The sequence below is a fragment of the Diaphorina citri genome, unplaced genomic scaffold, assembly GCF_000475195.1.
Source record: "Diaphorina citri unplaced genomic scaffold, Diaci psyllid genome assembly version 1.1 scaffold929, whole genome shotgun sequence".
NCBI lineage: Eukaryota > Metazoa > Arthropoda > Insecta > Hemiptera > Psyllidae > Diaphorina > Diaphorina citri.
The window spans coordinates 29,292-55,018 of record NW_007378360.1 but is presented as its reverse complement, the minus strand read 5'-3'; the positions used below and the strand labels follow the sequence as shown (position 1 = coordinate 55,018).

General features: G+C 38.5%; 2 protein-coding genes across 2 annotated transcripts in view; both read right to left on the bottom strand.

The window, feature by feature from the left end:
- The window catches only part of LOC103513135 (progestin and adipoQ receptor family member 3), a 45,403-nt gene extending 25,298 nt beyond the window's left edge, over window positions 1-20,105 (bottom strand). The window contains exon 1 of the mRNA XM_008477947.2: window positions 19,909-20,105. Coding sequence (XP_008476169.1) covers window positions 19,909-19,977 — 69 coding nt within the window. The 5' untranslated portion in view covers window positions 19,978-20,105. The remainder of the gene's footprint in view (window positions 1-19,908) is intronic.
- A 2,062-nt stretch (window positions 20,106-22,167) lies between these two features.
- On the bottom strand, window positions 22,168-25,499 carry LOC103513134. The gene is made up of 3 exons (XM_008477946.2): window positions 25,245-25,499; window positions 24,769-24,961; window positions 22,168-22,260 (listed from the first exon to the last, which is right to left on the bottom strand). The coding sequence occupies exons 1-3, from the start codon at window positions 25,388-25,390 to the stop codon at window positions 22,168-22,170; spliced, it is 432 nt and encodes a 143-aa protein (XP_008476168.1). The 5' UTR covers window positions 25,391-25,499.
- Window positions 25,500-25,727: the final 228 nt, after the last annotated feature.

Below are 25,727 nucleotides of genomic sequence, written 5' to 3'. Positions count from 1 at the left end.
GCCAACACTTATACATAGACTTAAGCCAACTGATAGTGCTGATACCTAGGTATACAGCCAACACTTATACATAGACCTAAAGCCAACTGATACCTAGGTATACAGCCAACACTTATACATAGACCTAAAGCCAACTGATACCTATATAGGTATACAGCCAACACTGATACCGAGTTCGCTACAAACTACATGCCTTTTATGTTGGCAATAGTTTCTTTGACAGTCATAACACGTATACAAATTGTATTTTTTTTTTTTTTTTTTTTTTTTTTTTTTTGCCACTTTGGTGATTTATTTATGCAAATGTGACTGTTGGTCTCTTGCGTTAATCTCATAAATAATTAATTGTCTTGTGATGATATTGTCTTTGTGAGCCATAGTCTGTTTTAGTTTTTATTTACTTTCATGTTTTCTTCGTTCAATGGTCCGTTACCCCTTATCAGTGTAAACTGTTATGACCTGATAAAGACCAAGCGAATAATGGTCGACTGTTTTTTCAAGCTGTTTAATAGAGGGAACTGTAACGACAGAGGTCTTATTGTCCCGAAAGTGAAAAGAGAAAGACAAGATAGGAGAAAGCCAGCCGTTCCGAGAACGAACCTTATCTGTTTGGGATAAAGTTCGCCCGGGCGGGACTCGAACTCACAACCTAGCGCTTGCAAGGCTCCCTTCCAAGCTAACTAGGCTGGCTGAAAAGAAGAAGCAACATATGAGGTGTTGTCTATATGTCGTACAGGTTTCCAAGATTATTTGTGGAGTTAGAAAACTATTCGCCAGCCTTTTAATTACAATAATATTGCTAGGAGGTAGGAGGATCATTCCCTAATTTCCCAAATCACTTTTCCTCGTTCCCATCCATCTGTAGCCGAGGCCCGGGTGGCATTTCACAAATTATCTTCTTATCCTCCTCGCAAATTATCCCAGGCTTCTCCTCAGAGCCCGTACTATATCAATTTAAATAAATTAATTGAGATACAAAAAAAAGTACAAAGAGGAATGGGATGAAAAAGAGAGGAGGAGGCGAAAAAGAAGAGGAGGAGGAAGATCCTGTTTTCAAGCTATAAAAGGTCTTTTAACTACTGGACTTGTTCTGTCAATACGTAAAACCAAATAAATGCCCAAAATGAACTACTTATAAACAAGTTCTTAAAGAACTTATAGGCCGGTAGATATGTATGTTTTACAGATGGACAAGTTACCTTGGAATTGTGAGCCTTCCTAAAAACACCTTGCCCCTGAAAATTCTTACATCTGTTGCTGTGATGTTTGTCTTATAGATTCTCTTGATGATGTTTGTGTACAAGCAATTAGTCAAGATTAGGAAATTTGCATGAAGCCAAATCCAATAATCCAATCTAACATACAATTAGGTAGCTTTAGATATCTATGTTAAGTTTGAGATGAGAGATAAAACAGTTTGGTGGAGATCTGATCGCCTAAGGGAGAACAGAAGGAAGAGTTAAATTCTCAAGTTCATATATTAAAGTTCTTTTCCTGAAATCAATGTCATATATCTTGTAACTAACTCTCAAATCACTTTTTATTGAACCGATTTTCTTGAAACTTGATATTTTGGATGACAATAGAATATTTTATGTATGTTTCAATTTCTAATTTTTTATCGGCTTCAGATTTTGAGATGCAAATTTATAGGGTTCCACCCAAAGGCACTTCCTCAAAAGAGGCTCTAAATCAGACTAGATCCAGTTTACCACTCCACCCAGTTCAAGGGGGGTAAACATGGCCAATTTGGAAACAAAAAGGTACTATCGGCGTGAACGACCTGGGATTCCAGAGTTAAAACGCCTTATTCGAAAAAAGGCATTATTTTTACTTTCTATTTTTGTGATTTTCTCAAATAGGTATGTAAGATTTTGATTCACCAAGCTTTATCTTACAACAAAGGAGAAAATAAAATAATAGCTGATGTCTATGTCACCTAATGAAACTTGAAATGTCAATGGAAATAACAGTAGCCATAGGGCATAGACAACTGTGTCGGAGTTTTCGGTTCTGATTACCTCAGTTTGTTTGCATGGGTCATATATCTCATCCTATACTCGATGTATTTGATGCCCGTGTTGTGCCAATAGTAGAGGGCCAGCACCACGAAGAAGTGCCACCATTGGTGCGAGGAACCGATATAGTCGACCTTGCCGGTGAAGAAACATTCGGGGAAGCGGGTGATGTAGATGAGAAACGCCAGCCCGGAAATACCGTACATGCCCATCACTCGCGGCAGAAGCATCTGGAGGAGAGAAAAGAGACATACGTCAGATAGATCCCCAGCAGTCTAAACAAGGTCTCGTATATTTGATGGGTTAAAGAATAATACATACAACTAACAATTCAGTAAAAAGACCTTGCTTAGGGAAAATAACTTTTACAACTTCACAGGTACGTTTTAGATTTTAGTTCATTGTTTTATCAAACATGGACCTTCACAAAGATACCGAGGCAATATCACAAAAGATCTAACCAGGTCGCAGTGACCAAGGGCGTTTATTAAAGCCGATGGCCCTACACACTTTGTTTCTGAGGGGAGTATAACTTTGTGGATTCGTGGAAGCTCTGTTTGCCCCTACACGGATTGTACTTTTTGTGCATCACTTACATTTAGTGATGGGTAAATACCCAGGTACTTATTTTTGGGGTAAATACCCAATTTTTATAAGTACCCGGGTATTTTCAAGAAGCGCCTCAGTCGAATTGTGCCCAGGAAATTAAAAAAAAATCAAGTGACGATGTTTTTTGTTTATTTTTCTTCTTTTTTTTAAAATACCCAATTTTTATTTACCCACCCAGTGGGTATTTACCCACGACCCATCACTACTTACATTAACAATGGGGTTATCCCAGCCTCCCATAATGACAGCCCAGTGTACTGTGGGTACAACCCCGTAGGCAGCCCAACATACGAACACTAGCATCTTAATGTCGGGATGAATGTTGAGGCGAGGTATTTGCAGGATCATGCAAGCGATGAAGATGGCGAAGACGGTGGCTAGGTAGAAATTCTGCCATTCCTAGGGAAGATAGAAGAATAAGAAATTAGAATTCAACAGTTAAAAATGGCTTCTTCAAATTAATCAAGGGCAAGGAAACCCTACAGCTTTGATAAATGGAGATCCAATCAACTCGACCCCAACCGAAGTTATAGGAAGGAAAAGGTCAGACACCGAAGCGAATACAATAGTCCGTCCCTTATACCTTTTTATTACTATTGTAATAATAAAGGAAGGACGGACTAAAAAGGGCTTCTTCAAATTAATCAAGGGCAAGGAAACCCTACAGCTTTGATAAATGGAGATCATCCAATCCACTCGACCCCAACGGAAGTTATAGGAAGGAAAAGGTTGGGTTTGACTGTAACCTTCGTGGCCTAGTGGACATCACACTAGGTTTACACGCAGGAGGTCTCAAGTTCGATTTCCGGCGGGGGTCAAAAATCTTTTTATGTGTCAAACAAATGTACCAAATTTCATTAAAATGGGAATAGATACCTATATTTTTGAAATTAGGTCCTGAACTCCCGACCTTTTATCTCAGTAAAATCGGAACTTGACGTCAAATAATGTTTTGTGCCAATTCGAATCAATCGCTTTTCTTTACATTTTGTTAAGTAACAAATGAAACTCCTTATTTACAGTGAGTTTTTCAATACGTCCCTGTATTATGACTGCTATGAATGGAACATCATAGACATAAGCTTTAAGGAGTTTTCTATGGCTTCCTTACTGTATCATAGAAAATTGTTTGAATATATTCACCCCATAATCCCCATATGAACTTCCTTATTTTCAACGCTGAAGCTGTCACTTAAAAGTGGACCAGCATTCACTGCGTGAAGTTCGCCCAGTGTAATCGACCTGGCAGTCCTGATGGCAATATTGTGACATATCTTAATCTTAGAAAGGCTCCTGTAGGTCACAGTTTACTAATCGCCCCTTTCTTAAAAATGATCCTTTAAGCCAGAGTTGCATTGTCAACACGACTGGCAGTATCGTAGGCCAAGGCCAACCAGATTGGTAACATCGGAAGTCATTCCCAACTGATCAACTAACATCAATTAACGAGAACAACAATGATATTACAGGGAGTACAACAGGGACAATGCTATCATAGGGAAGTTGCATTGTCAACACGACTGGCAGTATCGTAGGCCAAGGCCAACCAGATTGGTAACATCGGAAGTCATTCCCAACTGATCAACTAATATCAATTAACGAGAACAACAATGATATTACAGGGAGTAAAACAGGGACAATGCTATCATAGGAGAACAACATAAAGAGAACACTGTTTCCTAGTAGAGATTTTTGTTCCATCAACAATTTATTGTACCTGGTGAGTTGCCATTTATATTCCGACCAGATCTGACCATTCAAATCGCAATTTTTCTTGAAAATCGGTCAAATTTTCACAAAAGTCAGTAAATTTTTTATAAAATTAGGCCCCAGTGGCCGTAACCCGACAACCCGTGGTAGTGTGTGAAGTGAGTGCCTTGGAAGTATATGATATTTACCGAAGCAGCCCTGATGCCATTAATATTTTTAAGAAGAGTTGGAAGTATTTTATTGACAAAATGTGTGTATGTCAACACATTATTAATTTATTCATAGGAATTAATAAATTAATTCTTTGAATGCTGGATGCTTCATTTTTTAAGTGGACTATGGATATGAGAAGTATTTTATTGACAAAATGTGTGTATGTCAACACATTATTAATTTATTCATAGGAATTAATAAATTAATTCTTTGAATGCTGGATACTTCATTTTTTAAGTGGACTATGGATATGGACATGATACAATTTGTGACAATTCGGCCCGCTTCATTCAAGGCGACATCCACTTTCTTCGCGTGTGCTGAGGACTTCCAGACTGGGGCTGCGTACTCAGCCGCCGAGAAGCTTAGAGCGATCGCAGATGTGCGGAGAACATGTGGATAGGCACCCCAACTTGAACCTGTCAGCTTTTTGATAATGTTGTTACGGGATGAGACTTTCAGCTTGGTGTTGTGGCAGTGTTGTTTGTAAGTCAGTGACCTGTCGAGGGTAACTCCTAGGTATCGTGGAGTGTCGTTGTGTTTCCTAGGTATGTAAGGGACTGGAAAGAACCTCGGAGATAATAAAATCCCTAAAGAATCAATCGACACAAGTTGATTTGGTCACGATTGAGGAAACGAAGATCAAATTTGCTGAAAAATTTAGTCCCTACAATAATTTCCGTAAACAACAATCAAATTCGATTAGCAGATGAGTGCGGAAGTTATTTGACTTATTGTTCGGGATGAGACTTTCAGCTTGGTGTTGTGGCAGTGTTGTTTGTAAGTCAGTGACCTGTCGAGGGTAACTCCTAGGTATCGTGGAGTGTCCTTGTGTTTCCTAGGTATGTAAGGGACTGGAAAGAACCCTGAAGATAATAAAATCCCTAAAGAATCAATCGACACAAGTTGATTAGGTCACGATTGAGGAAACGAAGATCCAATTTGTTGAAAAATTTAGGCCCTACAATAATTTCCGTAAACAACAATCAAATTCGATTAGCAGATGAGTGCGGAAGTCATTTAATTTATTGTTTAGCCGGTTTGCATTGCGACTTCAGGCACATGCTATCAGGTTGTGACGAGAATCCAAAATTACTACTGAATCAGTAGTACTGATTAGCTGCAATCAAGTTCAAAGCTAACGCGTCCCTGGCCTTGGTGATCATTCGGATGGGTGACATGACGAGACTGTGTAATGACTGTAATGAGCTAGCTAGATAGCATTAGGAGTCTATGACTGTATAATCAAATAGAGAAATGCTTGTACATGTCTGTATTGTTTGTTTATGTGCTGTCCAAGAAGGTGGTTTTGTGTGGTCATTCATTAGTCATGTAAAACATGCACATGTGGAAAAACCTTTATAGCTCTCTAGAAGTCTAAAGGCTTAGTTTTAAGCATGATACTAGTTCCGGATCATTAAAATAATATAATATCAATTTGTTTGATTTTTATTTTATAGACAAATTAGAATTTATTTATTGAAATTTAATATTATTAATATAATCTTAATCTTAGAAAGGCTCCTGTAGGTCACAGTTTACTAATCGCCCCTTTCTTAAAAATGATCCTTTAAGCCAGAGCTGACTTAACACGTTTGTAACGTTTCTTCATTGGTGCACTCCCAAAGCGGACACTCCAAGATGATCAAACTGACGTCATACAGAGAACCGATTATAAAACTTCCGAGATAATACTTACAACATTCCTCAGATTCTCCGGTTGTAAAATTGGCAAATCGTGATCTGCAGGTAGTGCCAAGACTACCAGATCCACATGCCCCTAGTCAATACGTAATACTAGATCGAAAATACCGGTTTTAGTACGGAAAACTGCTTGCGTCAAATAAAGTTCAGTAACTAGGAATTACCTTTTGTGTTAGTTACAGGATTTACAGGCGACAGACTAAATAGAGAGAACATACGTGAAACGGAATAAGTTTGATGGCAAATCTAGTCAGTTATCTAATAATTTTTAGTATTGAGGCACGGTTGAATCTTGTCATTCTTGTCATAGGGGAGTGCAACTAATTCACGACATTTCAGTACGGTAGTCTTTAATTTCCCGTGTGTCTTGTGACGTCAAAATGACGTAGTTGTGAAGATAGAGATATATCAATAGAGATACCAGACTTTCATGACTGGGGCATCACGTGATGAGCTGATGAGCGATTCTATTAGACCAAGTAGGTAACTTGTAGGAAAAGTGTGTTGGCCCAGCCACTCACTGTCAGGTATCAGATAGACCTGACAGGCGGACCTTTTCAGCCGTACCTGTCAGGTCTGATAGTGTGTGAGCTCATTAAGAATCAGGTAGACCTAACAGGCGGACTTGATCAGGTGTATCTGTCAGGTCTAATACCTGATAGTGATTGGCTGGCCTAATAGAACAAGTAGGCAACTAGGAAAGTGTTAAAGGTGCCATTGCAGGTTCGTTTGAGAATTGAATTCACACACTACAAATCCTGCAAATGCGCAAATACAAGTTGCGTATTGAACAAGTGAAGTTGAATATGGCACACACAAAGTCTCTTGCATACATTTGTTACAAAATGAGTAAATGACTCATAAAGCAGTGTCGACATGAATGGCGAAAAAAAAGGAAAAAAAAAAAAAAAAAAAAAAAAGAGAGAGAAGAAGGTGCTCTTTATTTAATAACCTAGGTAATTCCATGTCAGTTCGATCTCTTTGGTAAACTTTTTTAACTCCCTCTTATTTTTTCTTTGTGCACTATCTCTTTGTTTTCCCATCTTCTCCTTACTTGACTCCTTATTTAAAACTCTCTGTTCCCTACTCCCTTTTATCGACCTCTTCTTTCCTTCGTGCTCAATCTTTTATCGACCTCTTCTTTCCTTCGTGCTCAATCTTTCATACTTTTATCACCTTTAAATTTTCGATTCCAGCAGGGGATTCGAACCTGTAACTCCTCAGATACCGCCACTGCTAGAGACGCAACAGTCCACAAGACTCAAGTTATGTCTAATTCAACCGACAGAATTATGTTTTTGTATGAGTCTAGGTGTAGTTCTATATATCTTCTAGGCTAAGTTGCTGATATTATGATGTTTGTAATTTTGTATCTAGTCTGGAAGTTTGGAGACTTAAGATATACAAATAAAAATATGATTCTGTAAGGCCAGCCACTCACTAGACAGGCACACCTTAATCAGGTCCGCTTGTCAGTCTACCTGATACCTGATGAGCACACACACTATCAGGTAGACCTGACAGGTACGGCTGAAAAGGTCCGCCTGTCAGGTATACACACTATAGACCTGATAGGCGCACCTGATCAGGTGTACCTGTCAGGTCTACCTAATAGTGGTTGGCCGGCCTAAGGAAAAGGAATTCAATGGAGGAGATTTAGCAGACCAAACTGTGTCACTAATAATTTTAGGGATGGAAGGAAATTTTAGGGATAGCAAGATTTTCCCACCGTGAACTCTTCCGTTTAACCCAAAGCTCATGAAAACCAAAATACTGATCAGAGCTTTGGATCATGATTAAGAGTACTAAGTTCTGGTTCGTAATTTCACGATAACCAAACAGCAACTCAGTGAATCAGATTCACCGTCACAAATTTCAGAATCGAGAATTAGATAGAAAATTTCGTCACTCGTAATACCAAGAAGCTTGAGGACCATTTCAACATTCAAGGAAATACCAAGGCATTATAGGCAGTCAATGGAATACGGAGACAATCTACGCAATTCCCCGGGTAATAAGTACCTACCTAAGTAATGAATACTTGTGCCTCTTTCGTGATACCTACTAGGTATTAGTTACCTTATATTGTGAAAAAACGCATGTGGTGGTATTTGTATAAAGACTTTCCTCATGAAAAATACAATTCAAAATTTTGGATTCACGTGATCAATTGCTTATCTTTCTTTTCTCTTACATTGCCCCCATTCAAACTGCCTTTTTCCTGCATCCAAATATTCTATCATCAATTTTCACTTCTGCACTGAATATTTAAGATCTCCAACATATTTGAATTCCTCAGGTTCATTTACCTGGTTTGCCATACATTTTCCCATTGGTAGTTGGCACCTTACTGTGTTATTTGCTGGCACAACATTGGCGCTACTAGCACAACATGGTTACTATTGTCAGAGAGGTACTACAGGCATATGGCACAGCAGAAAGTGAACCAAACGCACCAAGATTTACAACCGAGCATTATCGATTGTAATAAAGTACCATAGGGACCATGGTGGGAATATAACCTGCTATTCAACCAAGCCAACTGATACCTAGGTATACAGCCAACACTTACACATAGACCTAAAGCCAACTGATACCTAGGTATACCGCCAACACTTATACATAGACCTAAAGCCAACCCAAGCTAACTAGGCTGGCTGAAAAGAAGAAGCAACATATGAGGTGTTGTCTATATGTCGTACAGGTTTCCAAGATCATTTGTGGAGTTAGAAAACTATTCGCCAGCCTTTTAATTACAATAATATTGCCTTTTAATGGCAGTAATATTAGGACTATTATAGGACATAGATTGACCTCAATGCATTGTCGTATAGCTTCATTCGACTAGTGTGAGAATTAGTCATTCATTTTTGATAATTAGGTGATTATGGAGTGTTTTGTACTGGACTCATTTCGTTCACACTAATTTGTTTCCGGGAAATGAAAATGTAGGACAATATTTTTGGACCTTATGGATGGTTGAATTCGGTGAAAAGGTCAATTGCGAATTTTTTGTTGGAATTTCATCAGGCGTGCTTGTCAACTGACCAGTTTCCAACGGATCACTGAAGTTGAGCAATGTTTGCCAACACTTATACATAGACCTAAAGCCAACTGATACCTAGGTATACCGCCAACACTTATACATAGACCTAAAGCCAACTGATACCTATGTAGATTGTAGGTATACAGCCAACACTGATACCTGATACCGAGTTCGCTACAAACTACATGCCTTTTATGTTGGCAATAGTTTCTTTGACAGTCATAATACGTATGCCGGCCAATTTTTTGTCGGTGAATAAAGTTGAGATTTTTTTACATTTATATATTATATTTTTTTTTTTCCAATCCAGGTGTGTCTTTCAACATATGATTTTGATTATTCTGATTTTTTGAGAGTTAATTTTGAAATTTTACCAGAAAAAAATAGAGGCCCATAAAAAATGTTAAATTTCCAGAAACTAACAGGTATTAAAATTTTCATGTTAGCGTACTAATCTTGTTTGGCGCTGTTTTACCTTTAATGTAATCCTCTCTAATCTCGGGATTTTATGGAACTTTCTCTTGGATAATAATTAAAATTATGTCGCGCTAATTACATTATGTGTACTTCAATCGATAAGTAAGCCATAATTATTGCTCATCAGTCTTATCAATAATTATGTATGCCACCTGAGAGTTAGTGTACTAATCTTGTTTGGCGCTGTTTTACCTTTAATGTAATCCTCTCTAATCTCGGGATTTTATGGAACTTTCTCTTGGATAACAATAAAATTATGTCGCGCTAATTACATTATGTGTACTTCAATTGATAAGTAAGCCATAATTATTGCTTATCAGTCTTATCAATAATTATGTATGCCACCTGAGTGTTAGGTATATCTATCAAATTATTATTAACAGTCTCCAGTAAACACAAAAGATGCAAAAGGGAGGACACGGTTAAAAAGTCGACAGCGATCGACTGCATCGACTATGTGTGGACACAGCTTTAGGTTATCTTCAACAATCTCATCTTCCATCACATATTAACAACCTTGCGTACTAATCTTGTTTGGCGCTGTTTTACCTTTAATGTAATCCTCTCTAATCTCGGGATTTTATGGAACTTTCTCTTGGATAATAATAAAATTATGTCGCGCTAATTACATTATGTGTACTTCAATTGATAAGTAAGCCATAATTATTGCTTATCGGTCTTATCAATAATAATTATTATGTATGCCACCTGAGAGTTGGGTATATCTATCAAATTATTATTAACAGTCTCCAGTAAACACAAAAGATGCAAAAGGGAGGACACGGTTAAAAAGTCGACAGCGATCGACTGCATCGACTATGTGTGGACACAGCTTTAGGTTATCTTCAACAATCTCATCTTCCACACCACAGTCACATATTAACAACCTCCTTCTGCGATCTCTCTTCTTCACCCAGCATACAACATACAATATGATCTTCCAACGATACCACAGTCCTCTCCTCAATCAACCTCCCTCTGACAGTCTGATCATTAACAGTCTCCAGTAAACACAAAAGATGCAAAAGGGAGGACACGGTTAAAAAGTCGACAGCGATCGACTGCATCGACTATGTGTGGGCACAGCTTTAGGTTAGGTTCAACAATCTCATCTTCCACACCACAGTCACATATTAACAACCTCCTTCTGCGATCTCTCTTCTTCACCCAACATACAATATGATCTTCCAACGATACCACAGTCCTCTCCTCAATCAACCTCCCTCTGATAGTCTGATTTTTCACTCAGCAGTTCTCGTCTTCCTCAATTAAAAGCTCAAGGTTCTTCGGATTCGAACCTAGACCTACTGTGCCAGAACTCCAGTTCAGCAACCTCCCAGAATCTTCTATGGGTCTCCGCAATACACAGTCTACTCTTATTTGCCTTAATAGCTATTCCTATTACTGGTAGGTACTATGGTCTTTACGTACGAGAGATGACGGTTTTGATTTTATAAAGAGGTTTGATAGAGGGAACTGTAACTACCAAGATCTTATCATCCCGAAAGCGAGAAGACCTACTGTGCCAGAACTCCAGTTCAGCAACCTCCCAGAATCTTCTATGGGTCTCCGCAATACACAGTCTACTCTTATTTGCCTTAATTCCTATTACTTGTAGGTACTATAGTCTTTACGTACGAGAGATGACGGTTTTGATTTTATTAAGAGGTTTGATAGAGGGACCTGTAACTACCAAGATCTTATCATCCCGAAAGCGAAGCAACCTCCCAGAATCTTCTATGGGTCTCCGCAATACACAGTCTACTCTTATTTGCCTTAATAGCTATTCCTATTACTGGTAGGTACCATAGTCTTTACGTACGAGAGATGACGGTTTTGATTTTATTAAGAGGTTTGATAGAGGGAACTGAACTGCAAAGGTCCTATCGTAGCGAAATCAAAGAGGGAAGGAGGACAGGATAGGAGAAAGCCAGTCGTTCCGAGAACGAACCTTATCTGTTGAGGATGAAATTGGCCTCGGTCGAGAATAGAATCCGCGACCTAGCGTTTACAAGGCAGGCGCGCTACATTCTAGAGCAGCCATTCTTAACCTATGGTCCGTGGACCACTAGTGGTCCGCGAGAAGGTTTCAGGTGGTCCGCGAGAGGTGAGTAAGGAAAAAGTCATCGTGTACAATGTACATACCCATTGTCACATAGCGTGTACAATGGAGCAGTTGCAAATGGGAAAAATTATAAATAAATGGTCGATTCCTATGTAAAAAGTTGGGAAAAATCCAAATCTGAGGTCAAAACTCCGAAAAAACAACTATAAAAGGTCGAAAATTCAATTTTTATAATGAAATTTTCCGATCTCTTTCACTCAGCAGTTCTCGTCTTCCTCAATTAAAAGCTCAAGGTTCTTCGGATTCGAACCTAGACCTACTGTGTCCTTTTATGGTCTAGGTGTGCAATAAGGAAGGATTTTGCGAAAATCTAAACCGATCCTGAGATATGATCGATTTTTGATCGCTAAAATCTCCATAAGAAATACACAGAGTGCAGAGACTGCGGGATAGAAAACTTTTCCTCGCTCGCCTAATATTTGAGTTTCGTTTATGTTTTTAGTTTGATAACTACAAGTTCGGCCATGCCTTTTCCACAAGTTTGGCCATGCCTCGGGATGAACTAGCGGGATTCCGGAGCGAAGCGACGGAATACATACATAATCTCAAGTGGTCCGCGAGATTTTTGGTTTATCAATAGTGGTCCGCCAATTCTAAAAGGTTAAGAACCCCTGTTCTAGAGGCTAACTAGGCAGGCCCAATGAAATTTGGGGGCAAGGAGGTGAAACCTGAACCGTTTCAGTGAAAATGTAAATAATACAAACACATAAGCACCCCCAAAACTACCATTTTTTTTCGTCTTTTTTAAAATTTATTTGTCCCAAAAACTAACATCTCTAGTTCAGCCTAACTCCATAATACACAAAAAGCCAACTCAGAGGCTTAGGTGTAAGGATAAACAGCCCTAAAGGATGGGTTAAGCTTCTACGAATCTCAAATCTAGGTTGTTGGAATCATATATTAGTGTTGAGTTTCCCGATATAGGGTTCCATATTAGAGTTCCGAAACCCAGTCACTCAATTAGGCTGGCGACACTCTAGTTTTTTTCTCAGTGTATACCATCTCTAGTTGACAAGACTATAGTACAGCTGAGCTACCAGCAAGAGGACTGTAAGTCTCCCTACCGTGGCTTGAAACCAGACTGTCCTACTAACCCTGGGTTCCATGGACTGATTAGTGCTCCACATGGACCTTACGTAATCCAGGTAATCGCTGTGTACCCGACCAGTGGCGGAGGTTTATAGGGGGACTGTTCCTGGAGAACTAGAGAGATTATTTCTTCTGCTTTTTTAAAAGCCTAATATTAAACTTTGTAAAATTAAATTAATAATGTGTTGACATACACACATTTTGTCAATAAAATACTTCCAACTCTTCTTAAAAATATTAATGGCATCAGGGCTGCTTCGGTAAATATCATTGTTGTTCATGTTGTTCTCCCTATGATAGCATTGTCTCTGTTGTACTCCCTGTAATATCATTGTTGTTCTCGTTAATTGATGTTAGTTGATCAATTGGGAATGACTTCCGATGTTACCAATCTGGTTGGCCTTGGCCTACGATACTGCCAGTCGTGTTGACAATGCAACTTGTGTCACAATATTGCCAGCAGGACTCCCAGGTCGATTACACTGGGCGAACTTCACGCAGTGAATGCTGGTTCACTTTTAAGTGACAGCTTCAGCGTTGAAAATAAGGAAGTTCATATGGGGATTATGGGGTGAATACATGACTTCCGATGTTACCAATCTGGTTGGCCTTGGCCTACGATACTGCCAGTCGTGTTGACAATGCAACTTGTGTCACAATATTGCCATCAGGACTCCCAGGTCGATTACACTAGGCAAACTTCACGCGGTGAATGCTGGTCCACTTTTAAGTGACAGCTTCAGCGTTGAAAATAAAGAAGTTCATATGGGGATTATGGGGTGAATATATTCAAACAATTTTCTATGATACAGTAAGGAAGCCATAGAAAACTCCTTAAAGCTTATGTCTATGATGTTCCATTCATAGCAGACATAATACAGGGACGTATTGAAAAACTCCCTGTAAATAAGGAGCTTCATTTGTTACTTAACAAAATGTAAAGAAAAGCGATTGATTCGAATTTGTAAGGAAGCCATAGAAAACTCCTTAAAGCTTATGTCTATGATGTTCCATTCATAGCAGTCATAATACAGGGACGTATTGAAAAACTCCCTGTAAATAAGGAGTTTCATTTGTTACTTAACAAAATGTAAAGAAAAGCGATTGATTCGAATTGGAACAAAACATTATTTGACGTCAAGTTCCGATTTTACTGAGATAAAAGGTCGGGAGTTCAGGACCTAATTTCAAAAATATAGGTATCTATCTACTCATATAAGTAGGTAGTTGTTTTTTATAAAGTAAGTAGGTATGACTCCCACGCACCTTTCAAAGGAGCTTTTAGAAAACTTCACAGATAAGAAGCCAAAGCTTGATAGTTGATAGCTTTCACGCGAGGTGAATTGGCATTAATTTCACAACCTCAAAAAATGGAGCTATGAAATATCTTTTCATTTCACAGGTAAGCAACTTATGAATGAAAGCTTTTGCTATGAAATTATGGCTTTTAGAAAACTTCACAGATAAGAAGCCAAAGCTTGATAGCTTTCACGCGAGGTGAATTGGCATTAATTTCACAACCTCAAAAAAAGGAGCTATGGAATATCTTTTCATTTCACAGGTAAGCAACTTATGAATGAAAGCTTTTGCTATGAAATTATCGCTTTTAGAAAACTTCACAGATAAGAAGCCAAAGCTTGATAGCTTTCACGCGAGGTGAATTGGCATTAATTTCACAACCTCAAAAAAATGGAGCTATGGAATATCTTTTCATTTCACAGGTAAGCAACTTATGAATGAAAGCTTTTGCTGTGAAATTATGAATGAAACGTATAAATGGGGCTGCAGTTTTCTCTCTACACCCACGTCTTAGTTGTCTTGTCAATATCTTGATAGATTTCTCTTTGAAGAGGTTTGACGTCAACTGCTAAGGGTTTTATTGTGAGTCTTGATAGAAATCACGACTGACGTATTTAAAGGGTATGATCGAGTCATTCTGGCTGGGAGACCTTAAACAGGGAGGATGCCAGCCTGAAATTTACCTTGCTAAAGAAATAGCAAAGGTTGAGTGCGAAGGGCATCCGAAAAAAAATTGCAGCCAAAACCAAATGTCAGCAAAAAGCAATTACCAGACTTTATACCCGTCACTCACAGAAAAATCTTCAGACCTGTCTGAGATACCTGGGTCGGAACCTTTTTTCCGTCACATTCCGACTGTCTGAGAGACCTAGTGTGAGTGGCCGGTATAAGACTTTACATTGTTCGGTCAATTATTACCTCCCTGAGGTTATTATACCCCTCTCAGTTATGAATAATTTACTTACTAATTGTCACATATGAGTGTCACACGGCTATCTATTGTCAATATTATCATAGATAGTCAAGCCATCCAGGTATTATGGATTGATATTAGATATCTATTTTCTATTTTGTCATAGATATTGACTTCCATTGTCAAGCCAGATAGCTAGCCAGATAGCTATTATTATTGCCCATCAAAGTTCGAGGTCACTAGGGAATGAGAAATTAGAAGGGAAAAGGAGAAGAGGAAAGCGAGAGGGAAGGGTACCTAACTAAGAACAGGGGAGGGAGGGAAGGGAGAGAGAGAGAGAGAGAGGAGGGTGAGATGGGAGAGGAAAAGATAAGTAGGGAGAGAGAGAGAGAGCAGAGATTGGAAGATAAGTATGGGAGAGAGAGAAGGAAAGTAAGTAAAAGAGAGAGGAGAGTAAGGGAAGGTACGTAGGGAGAGGAGAGGGAGAAAAAGATATAGACTAGAAATGACATCCAAATTCAAATTGGTAAATATCGCGTGACAGAAGCCTCCTTTCTCACTCCCTCCCTTTCCCCCGATCTCTCTCACACACATCCCTCTTTCTTTCCCATTTCCCCTTAATTTTCTCCCCCTATTTGTAATATTTACACTTCGGACCTATGAACACGCAATTATGAAAGATAGGGACCACAATTATGGTATAATTAGTATACAAATACATAACTTCATAGCATGACGACAGAGTAGGCCTGAAACTTTTAGATTTTAGAAAGAGCTTGAATTTTGTCTGAAAAATCAATCTTCTGAATCTATCACAAAAGTTGTTTCCCGCTTACTACACTACGCTAAATTTTATGCCTTGACTTGGACTTGAACCACCAATCTATAGATCCAGAGTCCCCATTGCACCACTGAGGTTGGTATACCCACGCCCTTCTGTTTATTGGGCAAGAGCTTTGACCACTTAACCACGGGTTTTTGGACAGGAGGCACTTCCTCGTGAATGTAGGGTTAGGTAGCATGCAAAAGATAATGTCCGGTGAAATATTCAAGACCAAGAGGTCATGGCTTGCTTCTGTAATTCTCTTGTAATTATTCTATGATATGCAGTTATGGATACTTAAATGTCCTAATAGTTCATTCTGTAGGTACTGAAGTTCCAATGAAAAATGCATTATGCACTAGTGACCCAAGGCAGACTATAATTTAATGCAATATGCATTCTTACTAGGCAATCATGCATTCTGTGTGGTCATTTAGTCGATAGTCATATCTTTCTGGTCACTAGTCAATGATAATAGTCTAAACTTCGTCTCTTTCTGGAAGTTCACAAAATGTTTCATGAACATCACCATTGTTTCAAAAAGTTGGGACAATATTGGGCAGGGCCGTATTTTTCTCCCTCCACCCAACCTCCCTCGTCAAAATCCTTGATACTGCCCTGGAATTTGGTAATATTAACATTGTTTCAAAAATTTAGGCCACTTAGGTAGGTAATATTAATTAAAATTGGAGAATTTTGAGGTGTACTCGGCTTCGTGAGGACTTTCATCTTTGGTAAGAAAATAAAAAAAAGTAGAGGAAACAGAATTCTAATGTTCGTTCTCGGAACGGCTGGCTTTCTACTATCCTGTCTTTCTTCTCTCTTCGATTTCGGGACGATAAGACCATAGCAGTTACAGTTCCCTCTGTCAAACCTCTTTTAAAAAAAGTAGGTATACTCGTACATTTTAAAACCAGCTGTATGGTAAGTACAACTACTGGCCAAATTCACCCATACATTCTAGCAATCTAGCAAACAAAACAATCGTAAAATTATTCAAATTCCAAAATCATTATCCACAATTACAATAGTACTCAGTTGCTCAGGTGTAAGTAAAGGTTACGACCTTCAGTACTAGGGCATAAGGCGCTTGATCCATGAAAATCACTAAACAGACCTAGCCAACCTTAGTCCTAATTTATCCGTTAACCTTAATCCTTTATCAGGCAATCTCCTAATAACTGTAATCAAGAGGAAAATCAATTCCCAAATTACTGTTCCTGAATTTATGATTATTTGATTATTCAATAGTAGTGTTATGATTATGAGCTATGAGTGCTATGACCATTATTAAAGGGCTCAGGTGTAAGTAAAGGTTACGACCTTGGAGTTAAGGCGCTAAGGCGTTTGATCCATGAAAATCACTAAGCAGACCTAGCCAACCTTAGTCCTAATTTTATCCGGTAACCTTAATCCTTTATCAGACAATCTCCTAATAACTGTAATCAATAGGAAAATCAATTCCCAAATTACTATTCCTGAATTTATGATTATTTGATTATTCAATAGTTATAGTAGTGTTATGATTATGAGCTATGAGTGCTATGACCATTATTAAAGTTGGTTACCCTTCATATTTATACCCAAAACTACGTGAATTTTTGATATGAAGTTAGAATGAAAAGTTATAAGATAACTGTTTGCGTCGATTGAATCGCCCTGAAAAATAAAGTGAAAACAAATTTAAGTGGAAGTAACGATTAAAGCGAGGTTAAAGCTGGAACCACCCAACTTTCCAAGAGCATTTCCAGAGAGTTTGAGGTCAATATGTCCAACTTTCAAAATCAAACTAGGATAAATTTCCAAACCTCGACACGGATCGAACCCATGTCAGCTGATTGCTGGACTAGCGTTCTATCAAGAACGCCGGTAAGCGAACGTCAAGAGATCGAAGATATACCCAACTTATCCATGACCCATGACAAAAAAAAGGTATTTTTCAAAGCTTTAATAAATTTAATGTGCACCTCGAAATAATGATTTTTTCATGTCATCATTGGGATTCAAACCCCAGCACCCTCGATTACGAGTCCAACATTCTACCTCTAATCTACTGAATCTTTTAGCCCTGATTTACTGACACTCAAATAGCTCCATTTATGACAAACAATACCTTTCTGTACTTACAAACAGGCGATGAATTTTGGCGCACCAAAATTTAAGGACTTCCATATTTCCAGGCACAATTTTTCATTCTTTATACTTCCAAGGCACTCACTTCACACACTACCACGGGTTGTCGGGTTACGGCCACTGGGGCCTAATTTTATAAAAAATTTACTGACTTTTGTGAAAATTTGACCGATTTTCAAGAAAAATTGCGATTTGAATGGTCAGATCTGGTCGGAATATAAATGGCAACTCACCAGGTACAATAAATTGTTGATGGAACAAAAATCTCTACTAGGAAACAGTGTTCTCTTTTTTATGAACTTTACTTTTGGTTGGAATTGAGGTAGGTAGTGATTTTTTCATCCCAATATTTCACTTCTTTTGGTCTTATTTTACTGATTTTTTTGTCGTCTTCTTCTTATTTATTTTTATTGCTTTTTTCCTTTTTCTTTCTTAATATATTCTTTAATATGTTCAATTTCCGTATTAATGATTTTTTTTTCTTGTGCTAGAAGTGTTTTCTCCTACTTCAACATTGTTGAATCAACAAGAAATAAACTTTTTGCCAGTGGGCATAAACCTCACTTTTTTGCAATAAGGTACCTAAAATGTCAAAGGGCACTAACCCCATTATTTTGTTATTGTTTCTTTTCCGTCAATATTGTTCTGGTTTACTGGTTTGAGCAAGTTATTAAGTATTGAGTTATCAGCTGACCGACTGGTTTGGTGCAGATTTACTTCTGTAACTGGGGCAAGTCAAGTGTGACCAACATATCATGAAGGTTCTTCCAAACCCCTTCGTTAGCTTAATTATGCTAGGGTTTAAAAACTCGGGACTGAGATGAAACGACGATTTCCCTATACTTAATAGCCCCGTCAACCTCGGATAACTAAAGTCCATACACAAAAAGTCCAATCCGAGGCTAAGGTTTAGGGGCAAACAGCCCTAAAGGATGGGTTAAGCTTCTACAAACTTAATCCTATCCTGAGACAATCCACGATGGTAAAACTCGTTCTTAATGGTTAGCTTAGACTTTAGAGGATAGCGCGTCTGCCTTGCGCTAGGTCTTGGGTTCGATTCCCACCCGGGCCGGATTTTATCCTAGACAGATTCGTTCGGAACGGCTGGCTTTCTCCTATCCTGTCTTTATTCTCTGTTTGCTTTTGGACTGTAGAAGTTACAGCTCCCTCTATCCAACCTTTGGGGGGGGGATCCTTCGTAACTTTCCAAGCAAAATTTTGTTTCGCATAATAAGTGAAGATAACAATGTGTGGTAAGTAGGTACCTACATATCAAGGAATAAGATACCGAGATCTTATCAGCTGAGTGTTATCAAAAGTATTTCGACATAGATTGTGAAAGATTCGTACTGGATCAAGATTAAGAATATTGAAGATTTTATCTTCAGTATTCTTAATCTTAGGGCGGGAATCGAACCCGCGGCCTAGCGCTTACAAGGCAGACGCACTACCAACTAAGCTAACTAGGCTGGCTAAAAATTGAAGTTTAATGGAACGAAAGTCGCTAATGATTCAACTGAACTACTCATTACAAGACTTTTTAGGAGAAAGCCAGCCGTTCCGAGAACGAACATCATCCCATCAGGACAAAATCCGCCCCGGGCCGGAATCGAACCCGCGGCCTAGCGCTTACAAGGCAGACGCACTACCAACTGAGCTAACTAGGCTGGATAAAAATTGTTCAATGGAACGAAAGTCGCTAATGATTCGACTGAACTACTCATTACAAGACTTTTGGTAGGTACTCACTTTTCTAGGTTTAAAAACTTCTATGTCGGCGGTCGTCAAGCAATCATCATTGACATTCTTGATCTTCATGGTGAGGATGTGAGCGTGATCTGATGATGGCACCAAAACAGTTCGAAACGACTAGTTTACGAAAAAAAAAAAAATCGTCCGATTTTACCTTTAAAAAAACTTTTCAATATCGTTGAACTCCAGAACGAAATGGATCATCATTGACATTCTTGATCTTCATGGTGAGGATGTGAGCGTGATCTGATGATGGCACCAAAACAGTTCGAAACGACTAGTTTACGAGAAAAAAATTCGTCCGATTTTACTTTAAAAAACTTTTCAATATCGTTGAACTCCAGAACGAAATGGAAAAAATTGCAACTATTCGCGGAAAACTTTGCAACTTTAAAAACTTCTAAATTTTGAGTATATCCGAATAAAATTTGTGTGTGGGAAAATACTTTGAATTTTGTGTGTGAAGCGTGTGAACTAATTTTCTCTTCTGATCACTTTTATCGACGAAAAAAATTTCGAAAATTCTATTCATTAAAAGTGTGTCGCGAAAAAATTATAACACGTTTTAATTTTCCTTAATCCGCGCTCACGAATAAAGTTCTAAATTTCACAATAAAAATCAAGTATTGATGAAGTTAAAAACTTTATGTTGCGCGGTGCACGGTTGATAACAGACTGAACTGAGAGATTCGCGGAAAACTTTGCAACTTTAAAAACTTCTAAATTTTGAGTATATCCGAATAAAATTTGTGTGTGGGAAAATACTTTGAATTTTATCTGTGAAGCGTGTGAACTAATTTTCTCTTCTGATCACTTTTATCGATGAAAAAAATTTCGAAGATTCTATTCATTAAAAGTGTGTCGCGAAAAAGTTATAACACGTTTTATTTTCCTTAATCCGTGCTCACGAATAAAGTTCTAAATTTCACAATAAAAATCAACTATTGATGAAGTTAAAAACTTTATGTTGCGCGGTGCACGGTTGATAACAGACTGAACGCCATCCAGGTATTATGGACAGATATTAGATATCTATTTTCTATTTTGTCATAGATATTGACTTCCATTGTCAAGCCATATAGCTAGCCAGATAGCTATTATTATTGCCCATCAAAGTTCGAGGTCACCAGGGAATGAGAAATTAGAAGGGAAAAGAAGAAGAGGAAAGCGAGAGGGAAGGGTACCTAACTAAGAACAGGGGAGGGTGGGAAGGGGGAGAGAGAGAGAGGAGGGTGAGATGGGAGAGGAAAATATAAGTAGGGAGAAAGAGAGAGAGAGATTGGAAGATAAGTAGGGGTAGAGAGAGGCAAAGATGTATGAGAGAGAGAGAGAAGGAAAGTAAGTAAAAGAGAGAGGAGAGTAAGGGAAGGTACGTAGGGAGAGGAGAGGGAGAAAAAAATATTAGACTAGAAATGACATCAAAAATTCAAATTGGTACCTAAATATCGCGTGACAGAAGCCTGCTTTCTCACTCCCTCCCTTTCCCCCGATCTCTCTCACACACATCCCTCTTTCTTTCCCATTTCCCCTTTATTTTCTCCCCCTATTTGTAATATTTACACTTCGGACCTATGAACACGCAATTATGAAAGATAGGGACCAAAACAATTAAGGTATAATTATTATACAAATACATAACTTCATAGCATGACAACAGAGTAGGCCTGAAACTTTTAGAAAGAGTTTGAATTTTGTCTGAAAAATCAACCTTCTGAATCTATCACAAAAGTTGTTTCCCGCTTACTACACTACACTAAACTTTATGCCTTGACTTGGACTTGAACCACCAACCTATAGATCCAGAGTCCCCATTGCACCACTGAGGTTGGTATACCCACGCCCTTCTGTTTACTAGGCAAGAGCTTTGACCACTTAACCACGGGTTTTTGGACACGAGGCACTTCCTCGTGAATGTAGGGTTAGGTAGCATGCAAAAGATAATGTCCGGTGAAATATTCAAGACCAAGAGGTCATGGCTTGCTTCTGTAATTCTCTTGTAATTATTCTATGATATGCAGTTATGGATACTTAAATGTCCTAATAGTTCATTCTGTAAGTACTGAAGTTCCAATGAAATATGCATTATGCACTAGTGACCCAAGGCAGACTATAATTTAATGCAATATGCATTCTTACTAGGCAATCATGCATTCTGTGTGGTCATTTAGTCGATAGTCATATCTTTCTGGTCACTAGTCAATGATAATAGTCTAAACTTCGTCTCTTTCTGGAAGTTCACAAAATGTTTCATGAACATCACCATTGTTTCAAAAAGTTGGGACAATATTGGGCAGGGCCGTATTTTTCTCCCTCCACCCAACCTCCCTCGTCAAAATCCTTGATACTGCCCTGGAATTTGGTAATATTAACATTGTTTCAAAAATTTAGGCCACTTAGGTAGGTAATATTAATTAAAATTGGAGAATTTTGAGGTGTACTCGGCTTCGTGAGGACTTTCATCTTTGGTAAGAAAATAAAAAAAAGTAGAGGAAACAGAATTCTAATGTTCGTTCTCGGAACGGCTGGCTTTCTACTATCCTGTCTTTCTTCTCTCTTCGATTTCGGGACGATAAGACCATAGCAGTTACAGTTCCCTCTGTCAAACCTCTTTTAAAAAAAGTAGGTATACTCGTACATTTTAAAACCAGCTGTATGGTAAGTACAACTACTGGCCAAATTCACCCATACATTCTAGCAATCTAGCAAACAAAACAATCGTAAAATTATTCAAATTCCAAAATCATTATCCACAATTACAATAGTACTCAGTTGCTCAGGTGTAAGTAAAGGTTACGACCTTCAGTACTAGGGCATAAGGCGCTTGATCCATGAAAATCACTAAACAGACCTAGCCAACCTTAGTCCTAATTTATCCGTTAACCTTAATCCTTTATCAGGCAATCTCCTAATAACTGTAATCAAGAGGAAAATCAATTCCCAAATTACTGTTCCTGAATTTATGATTATTTGATTATTCAATAGTAGTGTTATGATTATGAGCTATGAGTGCTATGACCATTATTAAAGGTGGTTACCCTTCATATTTATACCCAAAACTACGTGAATTTTTGATATGAAGTTAGAATGAAAAGTTATAAGATAACTGTTTGCGTCGATTGAGACTTACAGTTGAGAAGTTGCGGGTTTGATACTCCCCTGTGTCAACAAATTTCCCTTTTATTTGTGAACCATTAACAAGTAAGCATGTGAATAGTTGATCCCATGTGATTTTTCACGGGGAATCGAATGGTGCTACTTTTAGCACTCTCTGACTTACAGTTGAGAAGTTGCGGGTTCGATACTCCCCTGTGTCAACAAATTTCCCTTTTATTTGTGAACCGTTACCAAAGAAGCAAGTGAATAGTTGATCCCATGTGATTTTTCACGGGGAATCGAATGGTGCTACTTTTAGCACTCTCTGACTTACAGTTGAGAAGTTCTATAGATCCAGAGTCCCCATTGCACCACTGAGGTTGGTATACCCACGCCCTTCTGTTTATTGGGCAAGAGCTTTGACCACTTAACCACGGGTTTTTGGACAGGAGGCACTTCCTCGTGAATGTAGGGTTAGGTAGCATGCAAAAGATAATGTCCGGTGAAATATTCAAGACCAAGAGGTCATGGCTTGCTTCTGTAATTCTCTTGTAATTATTCTATGATATGCAGTTATGGATACTTAAATGTCCTAATAGTTCATTCTGTAAGTACTGAAGTTCCAATGAAATATGCATTATGCACTAGTGACCCAAGGCAGACTATAATTTAATGCAATATGCATTCTTACTAGGCAATCATGCATTCTGTGTGGTCATTTAGTCGATAGTCATATCTTTCTGGTCACTAGTCAATGATAATAGTCTAAACTTCGTCTCTTTCTGGAAGTTCACAAAATGTTTCATGAACCTCTAATACCTGGGTGATGTATAATCCATCAGATGGAATTAATGTTTAATGATAATGTATTCAAGCTTAACTACATGGTACGCACGCAGAATTAATCACCCATTCATGGCGAATATTGTCGACAATGTCGAAAAATCTTGACAGATAAGTAAAGCTCCAAGAATGAGAGCAAGGCAGGCGATTTTTCCCGGAAAGGGTTGCGAGAGAGGGAAGTGAATACACATCGGAAAACTTGGGAAAACAAAGGAGGAGAGTAAAATCTTGGAGTTTTCAATAAAAGAACTAGAGAAGGTAAAAGACAGCTAGGCGAAAGTCTTGAACAAGCCAGAACACAATTCCGACTATGATTTCGATTTTCGACCTTTGGTTGGTTGCCTACCTATTCAACTGTGCTACAGGAGTTCAAAAGTTGTTCAGCCAAATTATTTATCAGACTCTGAGGCTTTTCATTCAGGTTAACCTAGTTCATTCAGGTTAACCTGGTTAGCTTGGAGAGTAGAGCGTCTGTACGCGCCAGATCGCAGGTTCGATTCCCGCCCGGGGAGGATTTTATCCCGAACGGATAATGTTCGTTCTCAGAACGGCTGGCTTTCTCCTATCTTGTATTCCTTCTCTTTTCGTTTTCGGGACGATAAGACCTTACCAGTTACAGTTCCCTCTATGAACTTACCATATACACAAAAAGCCCACTCCAAGGCTTAAGTGTAGGGCAAACAGCCCTAAGGGATAGGTTATAGGCTTCTACGAATCCCTCTATGAAAACTTCTTGGAAAAAAGCTCACCCCTAATGGGGATTTAGCAAAGTAAAAGTTTGGTTGAAATTTGTAATAATAATTGTGACTTGAAGTATAGCAACTTCAATATTTGGCGAAAGAAAATTTCGGAAAAGTCGTACCATTTTCCAGTAGTACAGGAAAAACCACTTTCGGGATCATAAAACTCAACTGATTGAACACTTTTCAGAATGTCATATTCGTGTCGTGACAGACCCAGGTATCGTTCAGGTGATTCATTAGATGTGCAAGCCTGAGGTTCATTGGAGTCAACATGAGATATGAAAGATTGAAGGGATGTGGTTCCTTCATTATACTCGGTGATTGGTTTGAAGGTGTGACTGGATTGAAACTCTTTTTCTTCATTTAGTAATCTGAAAATGGACATGAAAGCAAAAATTAAAACCTGAGACAGTATAGGTACCTTATTAGGACTTGATTGGGTCTTGGAGGCTCTATTAATAAGAGAGTTTTACAGTTCACTGAAGCACTAGTATAGTTTTTCATGATGTTATCATGCTATCAACAGCCCCTTATCAATGCATGAACTTTCCTTGGACAATGTAAAATAGGTATTTAGATAAGTATGTAAGCTTCCTTCTGTGGCCCTGACATTATTTAAAATTTGTATTTAGATAAGTGGGTATGTAAGCTTACTTCTGCAGGGAGTAGTGTTTGTCGTTTTGCTTGTAAGCCAGATCTTCGATGAAATCATCTCCCATTGATTGAACATGTTGATAAGGTTGATATCCTCCCGGCTCTTTATCAAACAATCGGCTTCGTGTGTTATGAACTCCGGCCATGGAAAACACAGTAGGTTTTAGACCACTGATAAAAGGTGACAAGGGCACTTATGAAGGGTTTTAAGATCAAAAACCAAGATCAAAATCAAGTCAATCAAGATGAAGAATCAAAAACTTCATCCAAAACTTGAACTCTTGAACAATGAACATTCTGGCATTTCTGGCTTAGTGGCTTCACTTTTTTCTGGACTTTTTCCACTCATCCACTCACATCTAACCTCCTTGGAGAGCATAAAAGCAGCGGTGCCAAACGTTAGAAGGGCCTTTTCGAGCATAAATTTTACGCTTCCAGCGCTCATCTTGCATGTAAACGCGGCTTAAAATGGCGGCCATATTT

Bases quoted from the DNA above. Each gene is read 5' to 3' on its own strand.
- LOC103513134 (XM_008477946.2), bottom strand. From the start codon at position 25,390: ATGGCCGGAGTTCATAACACACGAAGCCGATTGTTTGATAAAGAGCCG. The intron at 24,962-25,244 runs GTAAGCTTACAT...GTCCATTTTCAG, and splicing joins AAACACTACTCCCTGCAGAA to ATTACTAAATGAAGAAAAAG. The intron at 22,261-24,768 runs GTTCAATCAGTT...ACCAAATTCCAG, and splicing joins AATATGACATTCTGAAAAGT to GGCAGTATCAAGGATTTTGA.